We start from the raw sequence: 14,495 nt of genomic DNA, 5'->3' as shown, positions 1-14,495 counted from the left end.
AAAAAAGAAAAGGAATAATTCTTTTTTCAAACAGCTCATTATCCGCATGAGTGTGGCTGTATGGCTCGGAGCCAGAATATAATGATGAGCGTAAACTCACAAGGAACAACTAGTTTCTCTTGGAGGCCTTCTCTGGGGACTGCATCCCCCCCGGTCTCTCTCCTCCAACATTCTCTCTTCCCTTCATCACTGACACATTTGTGTTTGTGCCATGTCATCCGGGCCGCCCGCACGCCTTCACCATGGGGGGACCGGCGTTGGGGTTGCATCAGCGTAATCATTAGCCCCCACCTTTCTGTCCTTGCATACTTGTTAAAATTTCTCTGTTCCGACATCCGTTTTCTCCTTCTTACTGTCCCACTGGTGCCGCCCCTCCCACCAGCGCTGCTGTTGCCATGACGAGGCCCAGGTTATGGTTTAAACATGACGGCCGTTTCTTTGAAGCACAGGGAATCATCGCTCATCAGCACGCGGCAGAGCCTGCCACCAATTTAGCCCCGCCGAGGAACGAGAGAGCAATAGGTGTGCAGAGAAGGGCCCCTGCAGGGTCCAATGTCTCAATCTTCCGTGCCAGCCGAGTGTCAGCGAGCGGCATTTAATTGGCAATCGGAGAGATGGTCTCGGAGCCTGTTTAATGTATAATGACCCCGCTGGTGTGCTCTGTGTCTTTCAATTTCTCTTTCGGAAAAAAAAGAAGGGATGGGAGCAGAGGTACGTTTGGAGAAACATATCAAAGGGCAGGTACGGGCAGGGGGCAAGGGGGCCCTGCATTTCCTCCCCCTGTCAACTGGGATGGGTGCTACACCTGTACGGCTCAAACCCCATTATCACAATAATGTAGCTCATTTGCTGGATCCAAGTCGGCGCTGCTAGTGCTCTGTATGTATTTTTAAGAAGCTGAGGTGCTACCTGGGTGAAAAGTAGATCTCTACATGAAGTCCTGTGTTCTAACTGCATAATAAATGCTGGCAGAGAGTGCCATCACAATTTGCCTTCCACCAAAACTGTGGCTGTGAATGGTGAACCGCTCTTACAATTGTGTTTCAATTGACCTGAGAGCCAAACATTGATGTATCTTTATTATGTAGCCTGTCCGCTAAAAAAGGACTTATAGGTTACGGGTCTCACCTATTTTTTTTACATATATGGCTGTCAAACAAATAATCACGATTAATCGCATCCAAAAGTTTGTTTACACATAATATATGTCTGCGTACAGTGCATTTTATATTTTTTATTTGTACACACTTTCACGCACATATTTCAGAAAAATATAAACATTTAAAAACATTTACATATAATTTAAATTCTAAATAAATATTTGTAATGATAAATTTGATAAATGGTAAATATTTCCTTAATATGTTTCGATGTAAAAAGTACGCGGAAATATATTATGTTAACACAAACTTTTATTCTGGAGGCAATTATACACAATGTATTTCACATTTTGTGAAAACTTAACTATAATATCTTTATTACTGACAAACAATAGACATGCCACATACAGAAATTTGTGTTTAGGACAGCAAATATTTTCAATTTTTTGTGCAAACTTAAAATTGATCTAAAATCTATCTTTTTGGGGGGCGAGACTCCTAGACTCACAGACTAAATTCTCATTTTATCCCTTAAACGTATTTTGCCCAGCCATTAGTCAACTTTTGATACGACGATCCAAAGAATTACAGAATAATAGTCCAAGCGATTAATTAACTGTTATATTTGTCAATAATAACAAATAATTGTATTGTGCAAGAGTATATATATTTTGCAATATACATAGAAACTGTGTATTTTTTGTTTTTACGGGCTTAAATGTCATCTGTTGTGGAAATATATTGAATGCTTTCAGCAATGGGGCCTCCTAGCCCTACACAAACAACAGAGGGTAACATATGGATATGTTTAATCCCTAGAATCATCATCAACTGACTAAGCAAAACAGGTCTACGCAGGATTTACCTCCCTCTACCTCTTTTTATTCTACTGAAAAGGCATAAACACAATTAAAGAAACCTTTTCCCGCTGCTCATTATTTTTTTGCTGGAGGCCGGTGACAGCAGAGGGAACGGCCGGTGGTTTTGACACAAACATGTTAAAGCACCTTCCCTCCACCGAGACGCAAGACCACCATTTATTAATCTATGCTAATTCAATTACGGATTATCAGAACGCATTAGCTCTTCCCCAGCACATCACCAATCCCCCTAGCCCCCATTCAGAAGATTCAATTAGCCTGCACTGGAAATAGGATGATCAGAATATAAAGGCCTCATTAGAGCACAATCAGCTGTCACTTAAGTGAAGGTCCAGTGCCGGAGCAGGGGAGGGGGGCCTGCAGACCTGCACAGGCGCCTGACTGCGGAAAAGGCAGAATGTGCTTATTTCAGGCCTTGGCAGGGGACAAACGACTTTTATATGAAGTCAAGACCACAGAACGCACACACAGTATGGCTGTTGGTGTCAAAAGTGTGAAGCATTGGTTTTAAAGCCAGTTGGTAATAAAAATGGACCTACATGAGTTAGAAAAACAGACCCTGTGGTCACACGTAGAGCGGCTGCAAATATACTGTGATCTTTATTGCAAAGATAAATATTGTGTTAGAGAACTGCTATGCTTGGCAAAGTACATAAAAAATTTGTTATCCTGAAAATATTACAGGAGACGGGCGGAGAAGAACAAATTGATGTGAAAACTTCTTATTGATGTGAAAAAAGCGTTATTTATGAAACATAAGCATTACGACGTTTTAAACTCAATGCTACTAACTTACGCAAAAGTAATTATGCAGAAATGTTTGGTTCATATATACGTTAAATGTAATGTGATGAATGTTTAAAAACTGCCATTATGTACGGCTTTAATATTTTAGTGTGTTAAATATCTAAATCTACTATCCAGCTTTCTCCCTTAAACAAGCTCAAGCCAGGCCCGGGTCTCTCCATCTTTTCTTGTTCCCTGGCTCACATTTATCCATCAACGTCATCTGTTTGTAGCTCACCAGGCCTCCAGAGCTGCTTTTCAAATCACTATGCAATTAAACAAGAGTTTGTCCCTGTCTGGAGACGCAGGATGGGCTTGAGCAGGTCTCCATTTCTCAAACCTATAAACCAGACCTTTGCTTCTCTGGCTAGCCACACCACCACCATCATCATCTTTACATTCATTATCATTGTGAGGTTCGGAAAATAACACGATTAAGGAAATTGGGCGGAGTCGAGTAAATTTAGAAGAAGGTGACCACCCAATTTGAAGCTACTGTTCCGTTTCTTTTTTTGAATGAAGTAAAACCAAAAGAATGCAGAGAGATTTGTCATCTAAAGCATACACCCACTTCTCACATTATAGACGATAAATGGTCAGAAGGGAGCAATCGTGGTGACCAATAAAACAAACATGCACACATATCCCCCCAATACACAGCTGTAAGTGCTCCCCTGGGTGTGTTTGACACTCGAATCGGACCCCAGTGGGCCGCAAAAGCCACTCGCTCAGAGTCAACGACAGTCTCCCGAATCCGTTCTGCTTAATAGAGATTTATTTACTTCTGCAAATGTAACGCTGGCTACACCACAGCTAAGAAGAGATTTACAGTCCTCTGCATTCAGCAGGGGTAAATGTTCTTCAGTAGCCTCATTATTAAATAATAACAATAATTAATATTTTAATACGCAGCGGGCCGCGGGGGACTGTCTTTTTGAACACCAAGGCGAGAGCAGTCTTTCCTTAAGGGAGAAGTTTAGACGTGTGAATGCATTCTCAGCAAGTTTGCCGTCCCAGGGCTCAACTCACCTTGACATGGACGCATTGACAGTGAGGGCAGTCGGGTAGGGGTGTCTGAAACCTCCCGTCGTGATTGGGTAAACCGGTTGACCTTGCCTAGGAAAATAAGAAAGGAAGGAAAGGTAAAAGAAAGGATGAAAAAGCGCTCTCCACGCAGGCGGCTTTATTCTCATTTGATCAGAACAAAAATCTGGGGGATTGCAGAGCGCGGATCAAAGCGAAGAAAACTCGGAACAATTTGAATGCCACAAATCTGATAGGAATGGCTAATTAAATTTCATAACCCTGCGCTTGGTGTCGACGGAGACCCCTATCCCTGAGCTGAAACTAGGTGTTTTGTTGTGCTAATTAAAGACGAAGCACCGGCCCCTTTAATGGAGCCATCACGCTAATTGAGGTCTACACATCCAAAGACAAACAATAATGAATGTAAATTTATACCAAAATAAAGTGCGGAGAATCAAAGGGCCGTGGCTGTGCTTGGGGCCTCTCTCTCGGTATTTAGATCGCGGTGAGAAAACATTAAATTAACAGAGCTTAATTTGTAGCCTTTTGTCATATTAACAAGTGTTGACAAGAGTTACCAGGGGAGAGCCCCCTTGTGGAATTGTGGGTAAAATACTGGCAATCACAGTTCATTAATCTAATTGGACAATACAGAGACATGCAAAATAGCATTTGCCACAAAGAGGCAATTTAGAGTTAAGGGGATGAAGAAAGCTGTGAGTGCATTACCGTGGGACCCAGTGGTGCGTTTTTGGAATGTTTAAAACTGTAAAGGGGTTAAGAGTCATCTTTTGTGCTATAATGTGTCTGAGTATTAAAATGCATATGAGGCCCAAAGCACAGTGGACAGAGTCCAGGTAAATATAAAATGCATGGAGACTTGCCACGATTTATTTAAATTAAGCTTAATGCACAGAAACATTCATTCAGAATCTTTTTTTTTGCAAGGGTCCACAAGTATGAGACTTCTCTGGGATTTCCTTGCATTCATTGAAGCATCAAAATTGTTGAATTTTGTTGGATAACATTAATCATGCTCTGAATAAACTTGTAAAGCCAGAGACAGAGTTTTTGATTTAAACTAAAAGTACTAAAACAATTGCATTACAACAGAATTCTCATAGTTTCAGACTACCAGGCCCCACTGTATATCAAACAGTGTATATCAAACTGTAAAATCACAACAATCAAAGTCACACAGACAACAGAGAAGGAAAATAAAAGGTCTGCTTACTGTGGAACTAACCATCCCAGCGGATGGGGTATCTGGCCTACAGTGCCAGGTGACAGTGGGTAATAAGGAGATATATCTGAAGGATGTGGGGGCCTTGGAATTCCTGCAAGAAAAAAAGAGAGAACGGTGAGAAAATGTTTCTGCTGTTGTCCTAACACAGAAATTCCCTAATGAAGTGTTAAATTTATCCTTTGCGAGATACACAATTGAACAAAGTCAACATCAGAGGGAGAGGGAGGATGTTGAGCTCACAAGCGCACCCCTAAATCACACGTTCTGATCAAAGCTTGAGGAGGCATCCGCGATGTTGTATGGCACACAGGGGAGAGCGGGGAAAATACAGAGCCCTGTCACATTTATCTATCGAATCACAGGATTAACAATGGGCGATAATTGAGGTTCACAAGTCAACAACGCGAACGCCACGGCATGTGTTGAAAAGAGACTGACATATTAATGGAAGTGCAGAACAGTCACAACATTGACTTTAGGGTGCAACAGCCAATTATCTTTGTTATCAACAGAACAAATGACGGGGTCAAAGGTCTACAAGTAAAAATAAAGACTGCTTTTTATGTTTTAATGAGCCATGACAAGTGACTGGATATTTGTATAACTGTACATTGCTTGATTCGGATTGGTCAGGATTTGCAGGTTCGTTATTCCCAGATAACCACCTCTCAAAACTAATAACACACGGTAACCCGGATGCAGCAAATCATTTTCAAAGTTTTCTTTGACAAATGAAGTATAAATATGTCTTTTAATAACATACATGACATTATATTTACAAATGATAGCGCCGAATTGCATGATCGTGAAATTTGAACGTCGTTCTGGTCTTAACAAGTAAACTGCTTTTAATAATGGAAGGTCTGCATTTTGTAAAATACGTTAATAAAATATTTCCAATTCACGTTTCATGTCTATTCTTTTCTCAATACAAGATCACACTGTCGGGGCTTTTTGCTGCGATAACAACTGGCTGTCTGTACATTATCCCTTAGTTAGTTTACGTTAGTTAATGCATTTACTAATGTTAACACATTCCACCTCATTGTAAAGTGTTACCAGCGAGTGCAAACATTCCGCTCAATACTGCTTGCAGAATGCAGAATGCATCGCCGCCACAGTGCATTGGCACCGCACACGGCGATCTTAATACGATTTGTTAATTAATTAAACTCTAAACTCAATTAAGCGACCCCATTAAGAAGCGCATTAACCAGCCTCTGAGTACGTAAATAGGCCCTTAGTGCTAAAGTCTGTTATAAGAGTCAAAAATGTGATTTGTCAACAGCTTTGAAGAGCAGCTGTGTGGCTGTGTAGCGCTGCTGAGGAGGAAAATGCTGATTCAAAACATTCACCAAAATGAAATCACACCAGAGGATAATTGCTTTTGGATCTCACAGTTAAAGCTGCAATACGTAACTTTTTTGGTAAAAAATCTGTGGTTGAGCAGTAAAGGTATGATTTTGCTAGAAATGTCAGCTTGACGTCGCTTGATTTAGACCTGAATAAAAAAAGCATGTAAAGTGACCTGTAAAAGTTAAATTTTGCAGCTTTAAATTGATTGTTCATTCCAAGATACAAATTCTGTCATCATTCACCCTTGACAAGATCATCCTCTTGTCATTTCAAACCTTTCCACAGAAGACAAAAGAAGATATTTTGAAGAATATTGCAAACATCACCGGCACCCATTCACTTCTATTGTATGGACATAAAACCAATGAAAGTTAAAGGGTGCCAGTTCATAACATTCTTCAAAATATCTTCTTTTGTGTTCTGCGGAAGAAAATCAAACAGGTTTAAAATGACACGAGGGTGACTAAATGATGATCAAATTTTTATTTTTGGGTGAACTATATAAGCTGAAGTTTCTCCCGCAAGCATCTCTATCAGAAGTCGAGTGTCTCTTTGGCTTAACCGACCCAGGCCAACAACAGTGGCGAGTTAATTGTGGAACAAAGATGCATCTTGCCAAGGAGCTTTGATGCAGCAGTAGCTATTCCTTCGCAATGACTGATGAATGGTGAGCTGCTTGTTTACCAGGCCTATCGTTTATCTTTGGACTTCTACCTGCCTGTTTTGAAATTCATGAATGTAAAAAGACGGCGTGCATGCATGTACCTGTTTTGGGGTCCACGTCTCCTTGTAGATGTGGAGGGGGGTTCCCGGGCGTGAAGTGCTCATTGCTGTATGTAATCAGAGGTGTGAGAGGGTGCACATGGTGAGGGTGCTGTACCACGGGGACCTTATTAGACTGAAAGAGAGGGAAAGGGATTGAACAAGGCATTAATATAGGTTTGGGTTAAGGTGCCTTAATTCCAACTACCCATCCATCACAATTGCATAAAATATCCCAATACAATTTTATCAAGACCATCAGAAACCACAAGGCCATTTTTGAATATTGTGGTTTGTAATTTAAACAACTCTAGAGAGGTGCAATGCCACAGGATATTGATTAAAACCATCACTAGATACACATAAGGACGCTGTGTCTGATTGCATTATGGTTCCTTAACCCAAAGCTCTGCCCGAAGCATTGCTTTCACAATTAAGAGGAACCACAAATTAAACAAAATTACAGTGAATCCAAACACACAGCCAATGCCCACAATGCTCTGCTTCTTCAAGTCCTCACCCTCCTCTTTCACCCACATCTCACGCTCCCAACCCTTCCTCCCTCTGCTCTTCCTTCGGAGTCTGGTTTTGGAAAAGGGTTTGCATTATAAAAGATAGCAGAGGAGGGGGGAAGAAAATCCATTTCTGCATTTTGGTCAAATTGGTTTTAGCTATGTAATCTGCTCTTTGTGCTCTAAAGTGGTACAGGACTTATTTTCAATTACTCAAGATTACAGCTGAGCAGAGGGGTGCTGATGCATAGCCTGGCATTTAGTGTATTCCCAGTACACGCGACCTAACCAGATTACTGCCGTGCTGTAGATTTGACAGGGCTTGCCACGCATGGAACAGGATTTGCTTCTATTTTTTTTTTATCCGCAGGATTCCCAAGCCCGTAGACGGTGCGTAAATTGTGAGCGAGCTGACTGGACTGACAGTAAGACAGTCGTAAATGACACCCTGAGCTCTTCGGATGCATGTGGGTTGACCCCGCTTTCAGGAAAGCATGGCGTCCGCATGTCTGATTGACAGCTGTTCATGTCCTGCACAGGGGCCAATGCCTTGATTTAGAACATACCAACTCAAATCCAGCCTTCGACTCGGGGTGTTGTTAAAAACAATAGTGAGCGTCACTACAGGCTTTATAAAAGTAACAGCGAACCAAACAATCCGAGCTTTTAGTTACATTAAGGTCGACTAAGAGGTCTCGATATATGAGGTTGGAGTGTCCACCCTAGGAGGGTGAGAGAGAGACCCCATTCAGTACTATGGGGGTTCTATCTACCATATTCCCAATGAATGATTAATGAACTGAACAGAGCTGCTTGGGGAAAGAAAGGGGCTCTGGGGACTTCTTCGGGGCCCCTGAGAGCAGAACACACTGCAGAGAAAGAAAAATAGAAGTGTGAGGCCACAGAGGAAAAAAACAAAAGAGTAGAGAGAAAACTTATAAAAATGCATTTGGAAAAAAAACTTTGCCATCAACAGAGGGCAACGATGACAGCTGCCAAACACAGCTGACGAATTGTTGCCATTACCGGAACGGTGTGCCCCCACCCAAAACAACCCCCCGCACCGCAAGCTACCCCCATAACCTCGCTCTCAGTAATGATGTGAAAGAATGTTGTCAATTCTCTCTGCGCTGAAAAGCTTTAGTAGCCATTTAAATGAGTTCTTTTGTCCGGGGCCCCTCCATTGAGAGACAGCTCCAAATGGCTGTCCGCTGTGTCCGCATGCACCCAGAGACAAGCCAAGTGATTTACATCACACCAACAGATCTCCATTCACAGCATTGCAAATAATAGGCAGTCATCACGTTTATCTGGACTTCAGAGTCCAGGACGGTACCGCAGTACAGATTTTAAGTTTTTTCCCACATGTTGCCTGAATGCATCAATAAAGATCGAAAATAGATTTAAAGAGCTGGAAGTAGATCTACTATTGCTGGAAATCTGCAAGCTCTTGTGTATAAAATGCCTTGTGTATAAGACCCCTGTCTTTTTTTTTTGAGTGTATGCACACACGCACGCAGTAGGACAAAAATAACACGATACAATGGTTAATCACCTCTATCACCATACAAAACACATTCTTTAAACCATTTCTCTTCTAAGTGCCATTCAAGTCCATTAAGTCTCCAATCTATGAAAAGCTTCACAATAAATCAGGCTCCATTGACCTCGCTGCTATTGTATGATGGCTTTAGCCTCTTCCTCCAGACAGTGCTAATTGTCTTCGGCAACCCAGCGGAGTGAGGAGGACCACCTACATGCCCAGCCACGGACAACCGCATACTGCCGGCCGTTAACAATCGCAGAATAAACGTTCTTTAAAAACATACTTCTAAACAATTCGTTGAGACTGGAGACTGACACACGGAGGTCCAGCGGGACGTACAATGAACCACACAAGGAACATAAAGAAAATATGTGGGGCGTCCTTTTTTCTTATTATCCGCAAAGAAAGTGGGCTACTTCCTGTTCAGACCTTCAGCAATGCCTCCCACCACAACCACCACCTTCACTGGATGAAGACAACGACTATAAAACCAATCCACGAATCTGGGAGGAAATCAGACTAAATGTACAGTACATATCTGTGATTATTTATCAAGAAAATAAGCAAATTAACATCAGCTATTCAGACGAAGATTTGCAAACTTGGAAGGTTTACAAGTAGGCCTATATGGTAAAATACATACATAAAAATACTTTCAATATAATTCTGTCAATTTGTCCACTGAGTGAGCCTATGGTAATGCATACTCTCTTCTGTCGCCTGTCTAACCAATGAGATTGACAGTTTTTCTTGGGGTCATGACCCCTAGTGGTGGTCTTACAAAAGCCTGGACTGTTTTAATGGAGAGACCCTGCAGAGGTCTGTTTGTCTTAGGAGAGCGTGTCACAATCGCTAGGATGCAGCGTCTATCAAATCCTGTCCATCATTCTCCATCTCTCTCTTAAACACACCTGCACACACACGCAGGCATGTGCTCACACACATTTATATTTATACACAGTCTGCATAGGGACCCACCATAGACGTAATAGTTCTTATACAAAGATTGGTTGTTTAAGGACAATTTTGTCATGAATTATGATTGTTAAAAAAAAAAAAAACTCTCACTGATGTAACATGTACATATATTTTTAACTTAAATTTTACTAAGCACACGTTAAATACACAAAATATATAGCTTGGAAAGTTACTTTTCACAGCTTGTAACACGTAAAATGCATTTTTATGTCTTTTATAGGGCTGGAAGTCATAGTAAACTTATGTCTTAATACTTTCAGGACTCCCTGAAAGATTTAATATCTCAATAATATCTAATGGTAAAATATTGGATAAATGAATAAGTAAATCTTACAACATAATAGCAAATGGCTATATACGGTTATTCAGTGAAATGGAGGAAGAGAGTTTGAGAGTAACACACAAGGCTGGACGAGGCCCCACAGCAGCAGGAAAAAGCTGTTGGTGCTGCACTTCCGCTTGGTGGCACCTTGCAGAGCAATTTAAAGACAAAATGTGAAGGTGGCGACCTTGTGGCCCCCCTGAGGGCCCGTGCGCTTCTCTCTGCTTTACGGGATGATATGATGAGTTGTCACTGGAGTTGTGGGCTCTAATGAGCTGTAGTGGGGCTGGAGGGGGGGGTGTGACATCCCCGTGATGGATAGAGGGGCTCTCAGGCCTGCGGAATTCCAGAGCAAGCAAAAAAAGCTGTCAGGGACTTGAACTCCAAAAGTGTACGTGCCAATGGCCTGCATCCAAGCGCAGTGGACACAATGCAGAAAACAGCCACACGCTTGTGTCTGCATGTTTATGCGTCGGAATGTTCAAATGAGCAAGAAAGACGTGAAGCCAAAGACACACAGCCGACTCGCTTGGTGTGCCGTTTGTAAAACGAAAGCTTGAAACGAGACGGAGAAACTTCAAAGAACGTGAAACTATAATGATGTCACCATCTCTATAACAACCCTCACACACACAAAATAGAGGCATAACTATGATTCTACACAACTTGTATTCTTCTGATTTAAGAACAGATAAGTCAATATCGTATAGAAATAAATATGTTGAATTCTGTAATATATATAAGGAAAACATAATATAATAGGTAAATTAAAGATTATGCAATTTCAAGCAAAATTCATAAAGATTACATATTTGAGACCTCAGCATAACTTCACAAAAGTAAACTAACAATAGAAATTTCTTTACCTTTTACGGGTTTTAATACTTTGTTTAGGCCTGAAAATATAAATAGTTTAACTCTTTGATATCTTTAAGTTTAGGAAACCTTGAAGACAACACAAACGTTTTTGCTAATTATTGCAAGAATAAAATATTACTATGTTATCATTGAAGTCACAGGCTGGAATTTACATTTATGAATTTGGCAGAGGCTTTTATCCAAAGCGACTTACATTGCATTGTACTATACATTTGTTTCTGACTGTGTGCAATCCGATGGGATCGAACCCATGACTTTGGAGCTGCTAGCGCCTTAATCTAACCTCTGAGCCTCAGGAAAGCCTCTTACGGTAAATTCATGTAGCACATATATTATGACTTTACTTCCCCTTCAACCCTAATCAAAGAATCATCAGACACTCACTGCTTTGACACATCAAACTCTTCTACAAACCTTCACATGGTACGTCCATAAATGTACCTCTTATGAGACACACACGCAACAATAAACTCGAGTCACTTTGAGACAGATAAACAGCACGCCTTTGCCATTTATCGATCCACACAACAATGCCAATGAGTCAACCGAATAAAGGCAAAACAACCCCAACAATGGCATTGAAAAGGAAATAAAGATGCAGAAGTGTGTATCTGCGATAGCACTTACCCAGGCATTAAGACTGAATTGCCAAGCGCCAACCTGCTGTAAGAAAGACAGCCCAGAGGCCAGAGAGCTAACCTTCCCTCCACCTTCCTCCAGCCCCATTGACAGGCCTTCTCTCGGGTACATGGGCACCGTCGCGGCCCTTTCGTGATCTGCCTCTCACTCCAGCCAACGGATAAAGGTTCTTTTTCCTTTCTTCCCTTTCTCCTGGTTCTTTTTCAATCTTTGCTTCTTTCCCCAAATTTCTATTGTGTTTGAGCGAGCGCATGTGTGTGTCCCAACAGAGGGTCGCGCACACAGAAGTTCACACGCTGGCCATTGTTCCCGAGCTGTTTTTTTAAAGAAGCAGGTCTCAAGACGTCCAGATAGGCCTGTCCTCCGCAGATGGATAATCGCGCATTTCTACGAATCTGTCAGGTTTTCCGGCTTACTCCTCCATGGCTAGCCGACTCAAAGGGTTGCGGTTTTAAAAAGATGAAGAGAAATCCTGATAGTTATCAGAGCTGTGAAGACATCTACCCACAAGCAAAAAAAACTAGGAAAAAGCCTTATTACAAAGTTCTCATTGCATGTGAATGTGTCGGTCCATGTTTGTGTGTGTAGGTGTGTGTGTGTGGGTTCTGCGGTGCCTGCAGGATGCCCAAAGACGAACTAGCAGCTTGAAAAGCTTTGGCTACAACAAGATAAAGCGAGAAATGCAAGTGAAGGAGACAGAGAGAGAGAGAGAGAGATCGAGAGAGACAAAAAAGAACAAGAGACAACAGCATCCACAAAGGGAGGGCAAGATCTGCAATGTGGCAAGCAGTCACTTAACTGTGTGATTCTGACAGTCCCCTCTCTAAGCGCACCGTCCGGGGGAGAGAGGTGTTTGTTTGACACGGGCGTGACATCAATGCGGGGTCTTTGTTTCTATTGTTTTATTCTGTTCTTTTTTTTAAAGGGAATAAAAGACATCCTTAACACAACTCTTCTGGACTCGACCGGACAAAAGCACAGTTAGACAGGCCTCTGGAACTTGTACCTCAAAATTTGTTGAGCTTATTTTTCTCTGTAATTTCTCCTTGAATTTAATAATGTCTTGAAATCATTGCTCTGTATAAGCACTGGTGGTTTTCTACTTACGAGGAAGCTAGAAAATGAAAGGAGGAAATGGAAGACGGTAACAAAAGGAAATAAGCGAAACTTCACAACATGGTGAACAACACATAATTCTGCAAATAAATGTGGGTGTTTAAATGTAGTTTTAAACAAATCACAAATTGTATATTTTTTAAATGCACTGTAAATAATCAAAAAGCAACTATATTTATATTATTTAAAATTGTTTTTTGCAGTTTTGAATTACATATATAACACATTTTAATCATAATTCAAAAGCTGTTATCTTTATATTCATTATGTTCATTTTACATTTGAACAAACATTTCCAAGAACACATAATTTTATGAAACTGACAAACTGGAAATCACACTCCCTCTGGAAAATGGAATTCCCTTCCACTTTCCTCGCAGTGTTTCGGCTGCCGTTCTTCGGCCCTAAATGCCAAAACAAACCCTGGGAATGTTCTGTACAAGACTCGCACAAAAGCCAGCCTGACAAGTAAAAGAGCCCCAGCAACGTGGCAGCTAATTGCCTTCCCTCCTTCTATTCAGCCGGGCCGCCACACTCCCACGACCCCCCTCGCACACACGTGCAATTTCTTAAGTAAACCGGCAGTTCAGCCGCTGCTGACCGACAGCCCGCAATCACCCGCTACAATGACTCCGAAACAAGAGAGCAACAACCATATTGTCAAACTAAATTTTACAGTCTTTCTTACAGCCTTTAAATAAGAGGAAAAACAAGAATGGAAAAATAATGAGGCAGAAAAATCCTGTACAAGAGGTCAATGCAGGGAAATTGAAACCTATTACATTGGCGTTTGAATAAAAGGAATGCTATTAAAAGCTTAACAATTATTTTTACTGATTCAACAGAACAAATTATTATAAAAAAGACTGTTGCAAATTTTGTAATTTAATTTAATGCCACCACAGAATTGAAAAATGTCATTAACTTAAACATATAATGAATTATAATAATGGAAAGTTTTGCAAGGCTGTATTTATCATGTTAATTTTATATTTATTTCATATTCTTAATAATAATAAGATAATCATAATAAAATAATAAAAAAGAAACGAGGCAGGATAAGATATTAATTTTGAATAACATGTGTCTATTTACAATACATTCATAATAGACATATTGCTTCTTAAAAATGTTTCAATATAATTATATAAATTAAAATAAAAAAATGTTTCAATATATTTAATATTTTGTTCTTGTTTTAGCTTAACATTATTTATTGTCAATATCGTAAAATATAATCATCATCCGATCACTGTTAAATCTTTATTTAAATGCTCTAAAATATTAAAGTTTCTTCAAATATTTTATTATTATCGAAATATAATTTTAAAACCGTAGAGAATTCT

At 40.6% G+C, this 14,495-nt stretch overlaps 1 protein-coding gene across 10 annotated transcripts in view; it reads right to left on the bottom strand.

Annotated features, from left to right (window-relative positions):
• The window catches only part of tcf7l2 (transcription factor 7 like 2), a 78,859-nt gene that overhangs the window by 10,751 nt on the left and 53,613 nt on the right, over positions 1-14,495 (bottom strand). For all 10 annotated transcript variants that reach the window (XR_013787752.1, XM_079476270.1, XM_079476273.1 and 7 more), the window contains 3 exons: positions 7,161-7,293; positions 5,028-5,130; positions 3,797-3,883 (listed from right to left, as the gene is read on the bottom strand). Coding sequence is in view for 9 of the 10 variants with exons in the window: in XM_079476270.1 (XP_079332396.1) it covers positions 3,797-3,883; positions 5,028-5,130; positions 7,161-7,293 (323 nt within the window). In the remaining variant the exon portion in view is untranslated. The remainder of the gene's footprint in view (positions 1-3,796; positions 3,884-5,027; positions 5,131-7,160; positions 7,294-14,495) is intronic.

Source organism: Barbatula barbatula (genome assembly GCF_947034865.1).
Source record: "Barbatula barbatula genome assembly, chromosome: 16".
Lineage (NCBI taxonomy): Eukaryota > Metazoa > Chordata > Actinopteri > Cypriniformes > Nemacheilidae > Barbatula > Barbatula barbatula.
This window is presented reverse-complemented; position numbering and strand designations above follow the sequence as displayed.